The following is a 19,285-nucleotide window of genomic DNA, read 5'->3' on the forward strand; positions in this document are numbered from 1 at the left end:
ATATAAAGAAAAAAAGAACATTCTGGAATGTATTTAACCAACACTAGATAACACTAAGTAAATAACCTTATCATAGTAGACTATGTATCTTGATTATAATAGGTAATCTAACGTGTGAAGAAATTTAAAAAATATGCATTTCTTTCTTCTTCAGCATTTCTTTAAGACATGCTTCACCAAGGCCAATTATCTATTCCAATACTTTATTCTCATATGTTGAACACAGTGACAACAGAATATTTAAAGAACAAATTTTATATTTATTGAAATATGGCTAATTGTTTGGTTGGCAAGGGACAATTAAATGTGATCACAGTCGCCACTACATTTGCAAAGTGGCATACTAATCAAAGGTGGCACAACACAGATCCTTCCACCTTGCTCTGCATCCTCTCTCAGATTTACAACTGCATCTCACAAGCTAGCCTTGCTCCAAGGCTGTACTGAAAGAAAAGTCGATGAATGCATAGTAATTCCATCCTCCTCAAATAGGCAAATATAGATGTACTCCAGTCTCCCATAGGGACAACTTGTTCTTATTATTTTAATAATCTAGAACTTATGATTCAAACTAATAATTATTGCCCTAGAGACTTGTGCAAGTCTACTCAGAAGCCCTTGGGATGACGAAGAAGCTTGTGGTTGTGATCATAATGATAAGTCTGCAAATGGAATGGTTGGTGAATTGATTTCAAAAGTTTTTCCAGTCCAACCTGCTTCATTCTTAAGTCATGCAGTTTGTGACAAAGATTAAATCTTGTCATTTATTTATTTTTTGAAGGAAGTACACAACTGACTATTAACAAATCAAAATGTGAAATTTAATTTCAAAGCATTTCTATTTGTTTAATGATGGTGATATCTACAGGATCATCAGTACTTTCATCCTTATGGCCACAAATACTTACAATCCAATTCATGTCCCATTGGATGCAAAAGAGGTTGGGTGTTGCAATGATTGAAACTATTTAAATAAAAACATGATGATGCTTGATTTATCTAACATTTCTCTTGTGACAAATAGTGTTGGGAATTTGTTGTAAAAACATGACTTATGACTGGAAATAAAGCACAACAGTGTCAATATGTTATTCTAACTTGTATATATTTCAGACTCCGAGTCTGATGATGATGGGTATATGTGCATGGAGCTGCCCACCCTCATCAAGCAGCTCAAGTCCGTGCTGGAGCAGTACCCTGATGATGGGCAGATACTCAAGGTGAGTCTGTGCTGGACCAGTACCCTGATGATGGGCAGATACTCAAGGTGAGTCTGTGCTGGACCAGTACCCAGATGATGGGCAGATACCCAAGGTGAGTCCATGCTGGACCAGTACCCTGATGATGGGCAGATACTCAAGATGAGTCCATGCTGGACCAGTACCCAGATGATGTACAGATACTCAAGGTGAGTCCATGCTGGACCAGTACACTGATGATGGACAGATACTGAACGTGAGTCCATGCTGGACCAGTACCCCGATGATGGGCAGATACTCAAGATGAGTCTGTGCTGGACCAGTACCCAGATGATGTACAGATACTGAAGGTGAGTCCATGCTGGACCAGTACCCTGATGATGGGCAGATACTCAAGGTGAGTCTGTGCTTGACCAGTACCCTGATGATGGACAGATACTCAAGGTGAGTCTGTGCTGGACCAGTACACTGATGATGGGCACATACTCAAGTGAGTCCATGCTGGACCAGTACCCTGATGATGGGCAGATACTCAAGGTGAGTCTGTGCTTGACCAGTACCCTGATGATGGGCAGATACTGAAGGTGAGTCTGTGCTGGACCAGTACCCCGATGATGGGCAGATACTCAAGGTGAGTCCATGCTGGACCAGTACCCCGATGATGGGCAGATACTCAAGGTGAGTCTGTGCTGGACCAGTACCCTGATGAGTGGCCGATACTCAAGGTGAGTCCATGCTGGACCAGTACCCCGATGATGGGCAGATACTCAAGATGAGTCCGTGCTGGACCAGTACCCTGATGATGTACAGATAATCAAGGTGAGTCCATGCTGGACCAGTACCCTGATGATGGACAGATACTCAAGGTGAGTCTGTGCTGGACCAGTACCCAGATGATGTACAGATACTGAAGGTGAGTCCATGCTGGACCAGTACCCTGATGATGGACAGATACTCAAGGTGAGTCTGTGCTGGACCAGTACGCTGATGATGGACAGATACTCAAGGTGAGTCTGTGCTGGACCAGTATCCACATGATGTACATATACTCAAGGTGAGTCTGTGGTGGACCAGTACCCAGATGATGGACAGATGCTCAAGGTGAGTCCATGCTGGACCAGTACCCCGATGATGGGCCGATACTCAAGGTGAGTCTGTGCTGGACCAGTACCCTGATGATGGACAGATACTCAAGGTGAGTCTCTGCTGGACCAGTACCATGATGAGTGGCAGATGCTCAAGGTGAGTCTGTGCAGGACCAGTACCCTGATGGTGGGCAGATACTCAAGGTGAGTCTGTGCGGGACCAGTACCCAGATGATGGGCATATACTGAAGGTGAGTCTGTGCTGGATCAGTACCCAGATGGGCAGATACTGAAGGTGAGTCTGTGCTGGACAAGTATCCAGATGATGGGCAGATACTGAAGGTGAGTCAGTGCTGGATCAGTACCCTGATGATGGGCAGATACTCAAGGTGAGTCTGTGCTGGACCAGTACCCTGATGATGGACAGATACTCAAGGTGAGTCTGTGGTGGACCAGTACCCAGATGATGGGCAGATACTCAAGATGAGTCTGTGCTGGACCAGTACCCAGATGATGTACAGATGCTCAAGGTGAGTCCATGCTGGACCAGTACCCTGATGATGGACAGATACTCAAGGTGAGTCCATGCTGGACCAGTACCCAGATGATGGGCAGATACTCAAGGTGAGTGAGTCCATGCTGGACCAGTACCCAGATGATGTACAGATACTCAAGGTGAGTCCATGCTGGACCAGTACCCTGATGATGGACAGATGCTTAAGGTTAGTCTGTGCTTGACCAGTACCCTGATGATGGGCAGATATTCAAGGTGAGTGAGTGATGGACCAGTACCCCGATGATGGACAGATATTCAATATGAGTTAACACTTTAAGATGACATGTCATCTTCATGTGACTAAAATCAAATCTTGTCACACCTAAGACTTTAAAACGCATTTATCCTTAAAGATGTCTGTCTCTACAACATCAATATGGAGTGTGACTTTGTTATTTTTACCAGGAGTTGATCCAGAATGCTGAAGATGCCGAGGCCAGTGAGATGAGAATACTGTATGATGTCAGACATATTGACCCTGATTCCAGACTACTGAAGAAGAAGCGTTACCTAGCCTCATTACAGGTGAACTTACTTGACAGAATGTCAGTGCAGTATCAGACTAAATCCATAGGGTAGCTCTTACCAGCTTTTGAGAATACGCCTATTGGCCATTAAAAACCAAATGGATGGAAATTTAACTACAGGATTAGAAGAATAAATGTTTTCGGTTTCAAAAGAAAACATTCCTATTAAATTATACATGGATGTTAAATGAAAAGCTTTAAAATATGACAGATACTAATAACTGCTCTGAAATAGATATTAAGTTCTCATGGTTGAATGACCCCTGACCCTAGACAAACTGCCATCAATGCCTTGTTCACAAGTAATGTACTGAACAATGTTTCAGGCCCAGCCGTGTGTGTGTACAATGCTGCCTTGTTCACAAGTAATTAACTGAGCTATGTTTCAGGTTCAGCCCTGTGTTTCTACAATGCTGCCTTGTTCACAAGTAATGTACTGAATTATGTTTCAGGCCCAAGCCCTGTATGTGTACAATGCTGCCTTGTTCACAAGTGATGTACTGAGCTATTTTTCAGGCCCCAACCGTGTGTGTGTACAATGCTGCCTTTTCACAAGTAATATGCTGAGCTATGTTTCAGGTTCAGCCCTGTGTTTGTACAATGGTGCCTTGTTCACAAGTAATGTACTAAAGTATGTTTCAGATCCCAGCCCTCTGTGTGTACAATGCTGCCTTGTTCACAAGTAATGAACTGAGCTATCTTTCAGGTTCAGCCGTGTGTGTGTACAATGCTGCCTTGTTCACAAGTAATGAACTGGGTTATATTTCAGGTTCAGCCCTCTGTGTGTACAATGATGCCTTGTTCACAAGTAATGTGCTGACCTATGTTTCAGGTTCAGCCCTGTGTGTGTACAATAACGCCTTGTTCACAAGTAATGTACTGAAGAATGTTTCAGATCCCAGCCCTCTGTGTGTACAATGATGCCTTGTTCACAAGTAATGAACTCAGCTATGTTTTAGGCCCCAGCCCTGTGTGTGTACAATGCTGCCTTGTTCACAAGTAATGTACTGAGCTATGTTTCAGATCCCAGCCCTGTGTTTGTACAATGCTGCCTTGTTCACAAGTAATGAACTGACCTATGTTTCAGGTTCAGCCCTGTTTTTCTACAATGCTCCCTTGTTCACATGTAATGTACTGAGCTATGTTACAGATCCCAGCCCTGTGTGTGTACAATGATGCCTTGTTCACAAGTAATGTACTGACCTATGTTTCAGGCCCCACCCCTGTGTGTCTACAATGATGCCTTGTTCACATGTAATGTACTGAGCTATGTTTCAGGCCCCACCCCTGTGTGTCTACAATGGTGCCTTGTTCACAAGTAATGAACTGAGTTATGTTTCAGGTTCAGCCCTGTGTGTGTACAATGCTGCCTTGTTCACAAGTAATGTACTGAAGAATGTTTCAGATCCCAGCCCTGAGTGTGTACAATGCTGCCTTGTTCACAAGTAATGGACTGAGCTATGTTTCAGGTTCAGCCCTGTGTGTGTACAATGCTGCCTTGTTCACAAGTAATGTACTGATTTATGTTTCAGATCCCAGCCCTGTGTGTGTACAATGCTGCCTTGTTCACAAGTAATGTACTGAAGAATGTTTCAGATCCCAGCCCTCTGTGTGTACAATGCTGCCTTGTTCACAAGTAATGTACTGAGCTATGTTTTAGGCCCCAGCCCTGTGTGTCTACAATGCTGCCTTGTTCACAAGTAATGAACTGACCTATGTTTCAGGTTCAGCCCTGTGTGTGTACAATGCTGCATTGTTCACAAGTAATGTACTGAAGAATGTTTCAGATCCCAGCCCTCTGTGTGTACAATGCTGCCTTGTTCACAAGTAATGTACTGAGCTATGTTTTAGGCCCCAGCCCTGTGTGTTTACAATGCTGCCTTGTTCACAAGTAATGAACTCAGCTATGTTTTAGGCCCCAGCCCTGTGTGTGTACAATGCTGCCTTGTTCACAAGTAATGAACTGACCTATGTTTCAGGTTCAGCCCTGTTTTTCTACAATGCTGGCTTGTTCACAAGTAATGTACTGAGCTATGTTTCAGATCCCAGCCCTGTTTCTCTACAATGATGCCTTGTTCACATGTAATGTACTGAGCTATGTTTCAGGCCCCACCCCTGTGTGTCTACAATGGTGCCTTGTTCACAAGTAATGTACTGAGTTATGTTTCAGGTTCAGCCCTGTGTGTGTACAATGCTGCCTTGTTCACAAGTAATGTACTGAGCTATGTTTCAGGTTCAGCCCTGTGTGTGTACAATGCTGCCTTGTTCACAAGTCATGTACTGAAGAATGTTTCAGATCCCAGCCCTGAGTGTGTACAATGCTGCCTTGTTCACAAGTAATGTACTGAGCTATGTTTCAGATCCCAGCCCTGTGTGTGTACAATGCTGCATTGTTCACAAGTAATGTACTGAAGAATGTTTCAGATCCCAGCCCTGAGTGTGTACAATGCTGCCTTGTTCACAAGTAATGTAGTGAACTGTGTTTCACGCCCCAGCCCTGTGTGTGTACAATGGTGCCTTGTTCACAAGTAATGTACTGAGCTATGTTTCAGATCCCAGCCCTGTGTTTGTACAATGCTGCCTTCTCCACAAGTAATGAACTGACCTATGTTTCAGGTTCAGCCCTGTTTTTCTACAATGCTGCCTTGTTCACAAGTAATGTACTGAGCTATGTTTCAGATCCCAGCCCTGTGTGTGTACAATGATGCCTTGTTCACATGTAAAATACTGAGCTATGTTTCAGGCCCCACCCCTGTGTGTCTACAATGGTGCCTTGTTCACAAGTAATGTACTGAAGAATGTTTCAGATCCCAGCCCTGAGTGTGTACAATGCTGCCTTGTTCACAAGTAATGTACTGAGCTATGTTTCAGGTTCAGCCCTGTGTGTGTACAATGCTGCCTTGTTCACAAGTAATGTACTGAGCTATGTTTCAGATCCCAGCCCTGTGTGTCTACAATGCTCCCTTGTTCACAAGTAATGTAGTGAACTGTGTTTCAGGCCCCAGCCCTGTGTGTGTACAATGGTGCCTTGTTCACAAGTAATGTACTGATTTATGTTTCAGGCCCCAGCCCTGTGTGTCTACAATGATGCCTTGTTCACAAGTGATGTACTAAGCTATGTTTCAGATCCCAGCCCTGTGTGTGTACAATGCTGCCTTGTTCACAAGTAATGTATTGAGCTATGTTTCAGATCCCAGCCCTCTGTGTGTACAATGCTGCCTTGTTCACAAGTAATGTACTGAGTTATATTTCAGGTTCAGCCCTGTGTGTGTACAATGCTGCCTTGTTCACAAGTGATGTACTGAGCTCTGTTTCAGGCCCCAGCCCTGTGTGTCTACAATGGTGCTTTGTTCACAAGTAATGTACTGAGTTATGTTTGAGATCCCAGCCCTGTGTGTGTACAATGCTGCCTTGTTCACAAGTAATGGACTGAACTATGTTTCAGGTTCAGCCCTGTGTGTCTACAATGCTGCCTTGTTCACAAATAATGTACTGAGCTATGTTTCAGCTTCAGCCTTGTGTGTGTACAATGATGCCTCGTTCACAAGTAATGTACTGAGCTATGTTTCAGCCCCCAGCCCTGTGTGTGTACAATGCTGCCTTGTTCACAAGTGATGTACTGAGCTATGTTTCAGGCCCCTCCCTGTGTGTGTACAATGCTGCCTTGTTCACAAGTAATGTACTGAGTTATGTTTCAGGCCCAGCCCTTTGTGTGTACAATGCTGCCTTGTTTACAAGTAATGTACTGAATTATCTTTCAGGCTTCAGCCCTGTGTGTGTACAATGCTGCCTTGTTCACAATTAATGTACTGAGCTATGTTTCAGGCCCCAGCCCTGTGTGTGTGTAATGATGCCTTGTTCACAAGTAATGTACTAAGTTATGTTTCAGCCCCCAGCCCTGTGTGTGTACAATGATGCCTTGTTCACAAGTAATGTACTGAGCTATGTTTCAGCCCCCAGCCCTGTGTGTGTACAATGCTGCCTTGTCCACAAGTAATGTACTGAGCTATGTATCAGATCCCAACCCCGTGTGTACAATGCTGCCTTGTTCACAAGTAATGTGGGGCCTAGTGGTTAAAGCGTTCGCTCGTCATGCCGAAGACCCGGGTTCGATTCCCGACATGGGCACAATGTGTGAAGCCCATTTCTGGTGTCCCCTGGCGTGATATTACTGGAATATTGCTATGTTTCAGGCCCCAGCCCTGTGTGTGTACAATGATGCCTTGTTTACGGAGAAGGACTGGCGCGGAATCAAGATGCTACATGACAGCGTCAAAGAAGAGGAACCTCTCAAAGTTGGACGGTTTGGGCTTGGATTTAAATCTGTGTTCCATGTCACTGGTAAGACCTTGGTGATTGTTTTCTTTGATCAGATGTTGGAATGAGAAAGATAACATAAACAAATGTTAGGATTTAGATTTTGGAAGGTTCTTTGCATGAAATGAGTGTCACTTGATAAGTCATTGGCTTCTTGACAAGTAAATGAACATGAACACTATGTCCTGATTAAACTTGTTCGCTTTCACACAGTTTAATGTTTCCTTTTTAGATTTCAGTTGTCTGTTAGTCGTGCGCAACCTCATTCTTGTCCGTTTATTGAAACATAAACACAAACTTATATGGCTGGCCATTCGGTCAAAAAATACAAAGTTGCAAAAAGGACAAAAGTACGCAATTAAGGTCAAATATGACAAATAAAGCACTAAATGTAACTACTAAAGATCAAAATACAATATTAATAGTCAAATGTTATGAAAAGACGTCTTAACAAGAAAAGAAAGAACAATCTGTACGAAAGAACGTCAGTGATCACGAAAGGACGTTTTCAATGAAGAACATCAGTGAGCACGAAAGGACGTTTTCAATAAAGAACGTCAGTGAGCACGAAAGGACAATGTGTAGCCTGCAACCTCGGGGTATCGCGGTATTTGTCATGTACACTAAACGGAACAAAATGCACTCACTAACCGTTATGATTATTCGTGCTCTCTGTATCAGATATCATTTATTTTATCAAAAAATGCATATTTTACTGATAAAAGTTAATTATTTACTTTAGTAGCTCCAAGTAAAAGCCGGGCCTCGCGCTCTGTTTGACAAGGGAGAGAACTCCATCGTATCGCGGTACAGAGAAAAGTTGTGTATGGAGGTCCGAATTGGACAAAAAGAGGACATAATTCTACCAACCACTTGGTATGATCATGCCAGACATCAGTGATTTGTCCAAACAAGTGCAAAGACAGCACAAGTAAAATTCTAAATGTGTTTTCAGCAATAGGTATTCAATGCATTTTTACCGAAAAGTAAGAGAAAAATATTGTTATAAGTCAGCAACAAATATCAGAAATGATATTTTAAGATTGTCTAAAAAGATTTGCATGACAATAATTTGTCACAAAATGGAAAAATGTTAAAAGTCAACAATAAATATATAAAAAGCACTTCTAGTATGCCCAAAGTATGTATTTATCTATTGATTACTAGTGAAGAACGTATTTCTAAGTTTGGCATTATGGCCCTTATGATCTCCCAATAGATTCTGGGCACAGAGCGGAAAAAAATGTGCGGACTACGTAACTTCCGTTACCTCATTAGTCGCCATGAATATGCAGATGATCTAGTTCAGGTCGATAGAGAAAGTTTACTTGGGGAACTGCGGGTTATATCGTTGGCCATTGATAGATGGGGGTAAGGCAATATTACAACAGATGCCAGAAATGTGTATCAACGGATTAATAACTCCTTACTTACAGCAGATGGAACATTCCGTGGAAATTGAAATTGTTTACGAAGTAACACTTCCTGGTTACCGATTTGCATTAATAGACAGCCGATAAGAGGCGTGTGCCGCGTGAACTATCGGAAATCACAAATGCCGCGATACGATGAATGCCGCGGTACCATGGGGTCCGAGTATACATTTATTTTTTGACCGAATGGCCGCCCATAAACTTATAGCTTCGTTAGCCAATCGAATGCCACAGAATCACTTGTAATATATTTTTGAAGTTATTACCACAACTGTTGCCATTTACATTTTGGAAGATTCCTTACAGATATTTGAATTTTCAGTTGTTATGTTGTGGAACATTTGCCATGCAAGTGATATCACAAACATTATTTCATCATTCAACTTTCTTTTACATAACTTTTCAGATTTCCCATGTGTCATAAGCGGGGACACTGTGTTGTTCATCAACCCTCAGGAGAAGAATAGTGACCGAGTCTGCTACATGAAGAAGTTGAGAGAACTTCCCAATGAGATCAAGAAGATGATCCTTAATGTCTTCAGTGGCATCTTTGATTTCACATCAGACACGGTACACAAGGGCTATTACAGTGGAACCATCTTCTGGTTCCCCCTCAGAACCAACATCTCAAAGCTGTCGGACAACCTTTACACAGAGGAGAAAGTCAAGGATCTTTTCCAAGCGTTTAAGTCTGAGGCGTCCATCACTCTCTTATTTCTGAAGTCAATAGAGAAGATACAATTGTACCAGACACTGAGAAGAAAGATACAAGTCCAGTTCTCACTGCAGCTGTCTCAAGACTGTCTCCAGCATGTGAGGATGGAGAAGCGAGACTTCATGAGAAAAGTGAAGCAGGCACAGGGGGGAATACCAGCAGCATCTGTAGAGAGTCAGTTGACTTTAACTGTGGAAACAGGCGATGTTGCAGGGCCTAAGTCCTCACAGCAATGGATTGTCATCAACTTCTACAAAGGAGGAACTATGAGTCCAAGGTTCAGAGATCTTTGCAGTGACAAAGCTCTTTCCTACGCCCCTTATGTCGGTCTGGCTGTTCCTCTGGGTCAGCAGTGTAAAGGTCATGTGTTTTGTTTCCTCCCACTCCCCCTGGAGAGTCGCAGTCCCACAGGGCTGCAGGTTCATGTGAATGGTTTCTTTGCTTTGAATCAGAACCGGAGACATGTCAAGTGGCCAACAGCAGATCAGCTTCAAAATCAGGCTCACACCGACAAGGCTATGGAGTGGAACAAGTGTCTTGTGAGTGAAGTTCTGCCCGAGGTGTATTATAGCATTGTAAATGCTCTTGTTCAATGTTGCAAGGTGCATACTAATTCAATTATCATCATTCAGCAAATCTACAGAATGATACCAGACATTGATGATGTTGATGTGAATTGGAAGCCGCTTGTTTCAACATTGCTGAAGCAGCTACACAACATACCTTTACTGTTCACACCAAGTGACCAGAGGATGGGAATCAAGATGAAGGATGCCTTTCTTGTGGATGTGGCCAGTGACGCTTATTCGTTAATCATTGAAATATTTACTCTTTACAAGAGATACATCGTCCCAGTACCTTCAAAACTCATGAGAACTTTAGAAAAACATTTCAGCTCCCACATTCACGAAGTGACACCTAAAGATGTCTGTGACACACTGAGATTGAACAGCCATTTTACAAGATTACCAAGACAGAAGAAACTCATGCTGTTGAAATATCTCCTGGAATCTGATCAGTACAAGCACCTGAGGGGTCTGTGTCTTCTTCCAGTGGCTGATGGCAACTTTGTGGCGTTTGGAGCACCTGCTGCTGTGTTCATCTGTGACCAGCCAGAGGATGTCAAACTCTTCCCAGGGCTGGAAAGTCAGTTGGTTTCACTGGACCTTCCTGAAGATTTACAACAAGTTCTGATGAAACGGGCAGGTGGCGGTAGGTTGCTTTTATCTTGATACAACCAATTACAGCAGTAGATGTTTCTAGTTCTCCTGAAAGAAAGATTCATGTAGCTTAAATCCTGGCATGTTTTCTTTGGTAATCTTTAGATTTTGGTTTTCTTGAATGGAAGGTTGGTGTGTGTTTTTTTCCACTTTGCATAATTTGATGTCTATTAATCCATCATTTCATCGTACATTGACGGTTTCATCATCTCAGATATGGCATGACGCGTGGCAAGACAATGGTACAATTATTTGTAAATTCTAATAATAAGACAACATTATTTAAAAAGGAAATGCGAACATTTAAAATGATCTTGTCAGACCTAACTCATACAACATCCCATACATAGGACTACAATAGTGACCAGGATATAGATACACATTCATGAGGTCCAAGTCCAAATGATTAGGATACATGTTTCAAGTGGAAAATGTTGGATCATTGCAGGAAAGGTAGGGATGGGGCTATTGTCGTGTTTCCATATAATGCAAACGTGTTTCTAGTTTTCTTATGGCCTGTTATGAAAACACCAACAACAAAAATTACTAATTAATTAATAACTAATTAACTGATAACAAACAGTAGTTAAAACACAACTCACAATATATACTGAACAGCATTGAAAACGCACCACCATGAAAATGGATGTATTTTTATCTGGGCTTAAGTCACATGAAAATATATATAAGTGAATGAGTAATATACGACGTCATGGACGAAGGATGAAGAAGAACTGCTCGTTAAAAACACATTCCTAATTTTTTTGTGATCGAAATCGCCAAAACGCAACAAATTGCGTCCACATCATGGAAAACACGTTTTGTTTCACGGGAAGCATGCAGAATAGGGCTATAAAAGACAGACTTTTAAAAGCCACATCACTTGTTGCTGCAGATGTAAAGGGTACTGACACAAGAAATGCAAAGATTAACAGCAGAGGAACGTGAAGGTGCCTTGGACATGCTTCAAGTTGGTACGTCAAGTAGAGTCGTTGCAGAACAGTTTTAATGCCATCATTCAACAGTCCTCAGGCTACTGAGCAGATTCCAGCAGACAAGAACCACCAGAGATCGACCACGTCCGGGTCAACGTCGTGTACCTACACCACGTCAGTATCGCCATATTGTTTGTCGGCATCTTCGTGATCGTACACTTCCGGCTACCAGGACAGCAGCAACCATACAAGGCCGACGGAATTTATCAGTGCTGACACCGTACGTCGACGTCTCCGCTCAGCAGGGCTACGTGCTCGACGTCCATATGTTGGACCCATACTCACTGATCGACATTGAAATGAACGTCTGCGTTTGGCCAAAAGGCATCGTCATTGGAGATTGTGGCAGTGGCATGGTGTGCTGTTCTCTGATGAGTCCCGTTTTCATTTACGGAATGCTGACGGTCGACTGCGAGTGTGGCGTCGACGTGGAGAACGTTACCACAATGACTGCGTTGTACAGACAGATTGATTGGGGTGGGGTGGGGGGGTGTAGTGTCATGGTGTGGGGCGGCATCAGTCATAACCATCAAACAGAGCTCAATGTTTGTCGTGGAAGAGTTAATGCCCTTTACTACAGGAATAACATATTGGCAAATCATGTCATCCCACTCTTTCATCAGCACCAGGATATGGACACCTTCCAGCAAGATAATGCAAGAGCGCACACAGCACGTGTTTCAACACAGTACCTAGCGATCAATAATGTGCCTCTGCTTCCATGGCCAGCCCTGTCAACCGATCTATCGCCAATTGAACATCTATGGGATTACCTGGGTTAACGCCTCTCACATCGTCCGCAAGTACAGAACCTGAGAGAACTTGAAGATACACTACGTCAAGAGTGGAATGCCCCAGAACACTATTCGCAGACTAATTCGATCAATGAGAAGACATTGCATGGCCTGTGTTGCTGTCAATGGTGGACATACCAGATATTGACTTTTCAGTTTAACCCTATGTGTCTTCCTTACACTGTAATTACTGTGTGGTATTCCTGTTTCCTTTGTCGTCTTTCTTAATAATCCGTCTATGTCTGTTCTAATCAAATACGGTCATTGCTCAAGTTGTTTTTGTAATATTTCAAGATTTATTCCTGGTGCGTTTTCAGTGCTGTTCAGTATATATATATATGAAAAGAGATATAGATTTCGAACTTAAGTTTTCAGAATATTCATTTTATTTTGATTTATCTCGGCCTTTACCATTTATCCCGCAATATGCCAAGAGAGGCACGGGCCACCGAGCCGTGGATGCCCGTGCCTATAATAAAAACAGAAGATGAGATTGGGTTAAATGGCATGCAATAAATTGTCCGTAAACACACACAGTCCTTTGTCACTGAGGTGGGGGCTTCCCAGGCGTACCATGTCCTGTCTGATGCCAGGATCTGGGGATGTGGCACTATTGTACCGCCGAGCTCTTTGACTCGGTTGGCCAGTCGGCGGTTGATATTCTTCCGCATCCCCTCGATCTTTAGTGGATCCCTGGCATCGTGCCAGTAGCGCCTGGGCAGCATCGAGGATACGATGATCTTGGTGTCAGGAAGCTGGAGTTGTATCCGAAAGATTGATGCCACCATGTCAAGGTAGAGTTGGCTGCCCTTGACCGAGCACAGATCGTTGGAGCCCAGGTGAAAGATGAGGGCTCTGGGGCTGCGCCGTGTCGCCTTGACCTGTGCATCCAGAATGGTGTCCAGCTCCTTCCACCTCATCCCCCCTCGTGCCAGCCATAGCATCCTCGGTTGGTTCAGACTGGTGCCGTTCAGGAGCAAGTACTGACGTGCCCTGGCCATGTAGCGGGATCCCACCATCCAAACTGTAAACAATAAGAAGTGTAGTAAGTACCATGAAAGACTATTTGAATTAATTGTGCAGCATTAAATTTGTGGGTAAGCATATGAAAGCATTGTAGCAATCTGATTTCCACCTGCCGTATTGTTGTATGAGGTGTTCCGGCACCCCGTTCATGGCTGCTGATGTGGCTGCCCCAATGCGGAAGGAGTGTGAAGAATAGCAAGCCGTGTTTATGTTGCTGTGTGCTAAGGCCTTTTTTAGGAGTGCCTGGAATTGGTACCTTATAACGGGGGAATGGTCGAAATGAACGAATGCATGTTGTCGGCCGGAGGGGCGAGCCTCCAGGTAGTGTTGATGGCGACTACCGGACATAGCGGATTACCTGGTATAGATGACATTGTAACTGTTGTCCCCATCCTGTACTGATCAGACTTTGGGTGTGGTAGATGGATTGAAAGCTGCTGGGGGTTGCCCGAGAAGCTTAAATTCTGGATGGCGCCTCCTTTTTTTGAGGGTCCAGTTTGTACCAGCTCGCTAATCCTAAAGAAACTGAAGAAGGCTGTGCATTAGACTGCCTTGAACAGTCTGGCTTCATATGCTGATGAGCATACATGTGGCAGATTGTTGGTTACTACCTGCAGCAGATCTGCAGTGATCGGTTTTCTGGTGTCTGGTCGGCCCGCTGATTTGTGTAAGCCTGTTAAAATCTTGCCCACCAGGAAATGGTTTGTACAGTCGGAATTTATGCTGTGAAGACAGCTTAGTAAGTCTTGACTGTGTTAGGGGAGTGGCGAGTGACTGACAGATAAGCAATAAAGTTTACAACCTGATCCAGCGGGACTGGCCACACCTCTTGTAGCTGGTGTGTGGACCGGAACTGATGCAAGGCATTGATGCCAGTTTGGTAAGTGGCCCATGTATTTGTAGACAGAGATTGTTGTAGGAGTCTGCTGGCTTCCTGCCTCAGATCGGCCATATGTTGCACGGGATAGGTGTGGGGTTCTGGTCCGTGGCTGGTGCTTGCCGCGGCTGGAGCATCGGCAATAGTGTTAGCAGTGGAACATACATACTTTGCCTTAAACATGATATTATATCGGAGGAACTGCAGGATTAGGCGACGGAGTAGGTTCATCACTCTGGGGGCCTTGGTAGACTGTTTGTTGATTATTGCTTGGTTGTCGCAGTAAAAGAGGACCTTTTTGTTTGCGAGTTGCTTGCCCCAAAGTTGGATGGCCAGTGTGATGGGGAACAACTCCAGGAGCGTCAAGTCCCGTGTAGTTCCATCCGTCACCCACTGGGTTGGCCATGCGCCGTTAAACCATTTGCCCTGCATGTAGGCCCCAAAGCCGGCACCACCCGCTGCGTCTGAAAACAGCTGGAGGAAATCGCTGTCTACCCATAGTTGGTCCTGAAATGCCATTATAACTCATAAGAAATATTAACCACCTTTGTAGGTCTTCCTTGACCCAGCTGGTAATCCTAATGTGGTGAAATGGTTTCTGAGCTTTGCTAAACAGATCGATTAGCCTTTGACTGAATGCCCTTGCCATTGGTATAGCCCTGCACATAAAGTTAAGCTTGCCTATGAGGGACTGAAGGGCCCTTTTTGTGACCTTGATGTTACCAGTTGACAGGATGTCTTGGATTTCCATTGTCGCCTCCTTGATCTTGGACTCTGGGATTCTGATCTGCATTGCATTGGTGTCAATTTCCAGCCCTAAGAATGTCAGTTTGGTCGAGGGGCCTACCGTCTTGTCGTGCGCAATAGGGACCCCAAGCTGTTCTAGTGTATTCACGCATCCATTGAGGTTGTCTGAGCAGTGGCTAGTGCCTGCTGTGCCCCCCGTTAGGAAGTCATCCAGGTAATGCATGATCGGACACGTTGGAAGATGCGATTGCATGCACCATTGCAAGAAGGTACTAAACGTTTCAAATATGTTGCAAGATATGGAGCAGCCAAATGGTAAGCATTTATCAAAATAGAACTCACCTTCGAATCTGATGCCTAGCAGCTCGAAATCGGATGGGTGGACTGGTATAATTCTAAAGGCCGACTGAATGTCGAATTTTGCTAGTAGTGCTCCCTTCCCCAGTTGTTGAACCATATGAGTAGCTTCATCAAATCTGGCATACACAACGGAATAGGCCTCTGTGTCTATGAAGTCGTTTATAGATTTACCCCTGGGATAGGATAGATGGTGAATTAGACGGAACTCCTCCGCATGCTTACCCAGATGCTGACCATAGCCTGGCTGCTTCTTGGGCAACAGGCCTATTGGGGATACTGGAGGTTGTCTAGGGGGGTGGCCTTGAAGGGGCCTGCCATCCTGCCAAGGTCGACTTCCTTTTGTAGTTTTTGTTTCACGTAGCCTGCCGTGTCTTGGTGCGTGGCTGATCGCAAGTTTCGTGCCAGGCGAACTCGAGCTTAAAGCCAAAGCTAAAACCTACCCATAAATAATTTGCATCTCTGTAATTGACCCTAGCATATTGGCCTAACCAGGGTGCCATTTCATTGAGATCCACAGGGGAAGGGGCCATTGAATTTACCTGCCTTGACGGCTGGTTTTCTGTTAGGGAAAGGCTGATTGGGCTTGTATGGGGTCGGTTGGACCCCATTCCCTCGAAAGCAGGTCTTAGAGCTGTGGGAATGTTTACCACACTTACCCCATTTGTGAGTGTACTTACAGTTGACCCTGCTACAGCCAAACTTATTGAAATCCCAGCATACCTGACTGGTGATGTCCCCCTGTATGCGTGTCATTGCGCCCCGTCCGCCTGATTCTGGTTGTCGAACCGGCTGCGTGACCATGTACTTCAGCCACAACTCGATGTTGTCCCAGCGTCGTGAGGGGTCCCTTGACATTCTGTGTCGAAATTGTTGGTCGTAGATTGACCAGGCCTCCCCCTCGAATCAAAGTGCCGCCGTTCTTATGGTTTCCATGTAGGACAGCAACCCCTGGGTCGTGCGGACCTCGGAGTGCCTACTAACATAGATATACATGAAAATGTGGAAAGCTGAAGTCCAGCTTGCCAGGGACAGGCGCTTTGGTTGCTGCTTTATTGGTTTAAAAATTATATTACCTGGTAATCGTACCATCCTCGTGACTTCCCTCGGTGTTTGGTAGGAATGTGCCGAGGTCGACAAACACGCCACGCCAGATTTTTTCCCTCACCTGTTGTTTGACGTGTGCGTCTATTCCATCCGCACGGAAAGATAGGGAATCCCCGTATCCTGCATTCTGATTGGCTGGCCAAGCCGCGTCACCATCGGCCTCGTTGTGAGCATCGGGGATTCTCCCTATGTTGGGCGAAATGGCGGGAGAACTAAAACCAAGCCTTACCTGTTGGTTTGCGCTAACCGGCCGGGCACTGAATGTTCCAACTTCCAGCAACTGGAGTATTTTTTCCAGCTGTTCGTTTACCTGGGTAGCCGAGTTGGCAGCCTGCGCGGCATTTACGAGCTGCGCCGATTGCACTTTAATTGTGTTGCCACCTTCGATATTTCCGTAATTGGAAGACTCACCATCAGCTGTTGCCTCCTGTACAATGTGTACTCCCGGGGTTTGTCTTCTGGTTGTCCTGGCCTGCTTGGCTCCCCTCACAAGCTTGTGGTTGACGGCTGCTCTTCTCTTGGGAGACATCACGAAAGGTCGAGGTGGTGAGTTGGTATTCCACAAGTGTAAAATGTCCCGAGGATGAAGTTCGGGCGTAGAACGAAATAAATGCGATACGGCGAGTGTTGAAATAGATGTTATTCCAAGCGTAATCAGCGAAACGGTCGTGACTGGGTGCAAAGGAAACGTACAAAGCGAAAGCGATTAGATACAGCGAAACGCGTGTGTACTTGAAGAGGGTCGGTGCGCGATTGACGGGCTTTAAAAACAAAGGCGGGATGATGCTTGCACGGGCTTATTCCCCGGGCACGGTGCAGAGTGGTGACCCGGGGTTGATTGGGTTACGGACGTAATTAGCCAATGGTTTGGATACGCGCGATAAAGTCATTTAGTAGTTAGTACTAAATGTAATTATATTTTTACCAAACTATTACAGATGTATAACATTTATAACATTGCGAAAATTTTATGATCTCCTACAACAATCTTAGTATGTATTATAGTATACAATATTACAACACACATATAGATCTATATTTTAAAATTGTATTCAGCATATTAATTATATTTTATTATAAACGCCTAAACAAAAGAAACGCAAAGCCAGATTTGTGTGAGGTAGGAAAAAAACATTCATTTAAGAAACCGTACAAGGAATTGAGCCAAAATGTTGTGGAGAGAACACTTTGTAATCTCGATTTTTCTAATTTTTATCAAAATATGACAAATATTATTTTGAAAAAAATATGAAAAAGGATCGGTATCGGTGGTATTGGTGATCAGTAAGAATTGGAACCTAGGTAAAAAAAATGAAGTGTTTATTTGTACGTTTTGACGGAAAAATTGACATGAACCAAAATCAACTCTCTGTCAGTAGAATGAAAATTATTAAAATCCTTATTTCTGAAAAAAATTGGTTTGGTAGATTTTCTTGAAATCGTGATTAAAAACCCATGAAGATTATGGAATACTTCACTAATAATTCAATGTAACCAAAAATGTCATGATATACACAGGTGAAAATTTCAATGATACTAATTCGCATAAACTTTAAACACACATAGTTTTTTTAATCGGACCAATGTAACTGAGGACTTGCTTAATCCTCCTCTTCATAAACTGATGCATAAATAGGACATTATTTACAATTTTGTTGACTGTGTCCACCATCTTGGTTTTGAAGTCTGCGTCACGAGTTATGATCGGCTATACTACAAAGGAGAAGCTAGCCAAGAACAATAGTAAAATCACAAGAACAAGACACTGGTAGCTTTCTTACACATTCTAAGTAATGATAACTCAAAACACAATGTCTTCACTCAGATAGTGAATTAGCCAAGATGTTTGGCGTGCCACAGCCGACTGACGAACCACGGCTCTGGCAATCAGCACGTCTCACATCCGTGAAGGCAATCAGAGCAGACTGCTTATTCTATCTGTATACATCTTTGTTTTGACCTTTGTACTTAAGCATGTGACCCATGAAGATCTGGGGCAGAATAGGTATCCAGCTACACAGGCTTGCTGTAAAAAGCGACTATGCTTGTCGAAAGAAGCGACTAACCGGAGCAGGTGGTCAGGCTCATACATGACATTGTATACCAATTGCATTGATCGATGCTCATGATGTCAATCACTGGATTGTCTGCCCCAGACTCGATTATTTACATACCGCTATCAAATATCTGGAATATTGCTGAATGTGGCGTGAAACAACAAACAAATCAAAACGAAAAACTAACGCATGCTGAAACTTGATCCCACCAAAGATGGCAACTGAAATTGTTCAAAAGATTCAAATACAGTTTTCAATTTTGCAACCACACAG

At 43.8% G+C, this 19,285-nt stretch overlaps 1 protein-coding gene across 1 annotated transcript in view; it reads left to right on the forward strand.

The window, feature by feature from the left end:
- LOC139444902 (sacsin-like) overlaps positions 1–19,285 on the forward strand; it is a 73,423-nt gene that overhangs the window by 37,544 nt on the left and 16,594 nt on the right. Inside the window, exons 3-6 of the mRNA XM_071225908.1 lie at positions 1,114–1,220; positions 3,246–3,365; positions 7,561–7,708; positions 9,524–11,044. Coding sequence (XP_071082009.1) covers positions 1,114–1,220; positions 3,246–3,365; positions 7,561–7,708; positions 9,524–11,044 — 1,896 coding nt within the window. The remainder of the gene's footprint in view (positions 1–1,113; positions 1,221–3,245; positions 3,366–7,560; positions 7,709–9,523; positions 11,045–19,285) is intronic.

The sequence above is a fragment of the Haliotis cracherodii genome, unplaced genomic scaffold (assembly GCF_022045235.1).
Source record: "Haliotis cracherodii isolate W230 unplaced genomic scaffold, xgHalCrac1.p SCAF_6, whole genome shotgun sequence".
NCBI lineage: Eukaryota > Metazoa > Mollusca > Gastropoda > Lepetellida > Haliotidae > Haliotis > Haliotis cracherodii.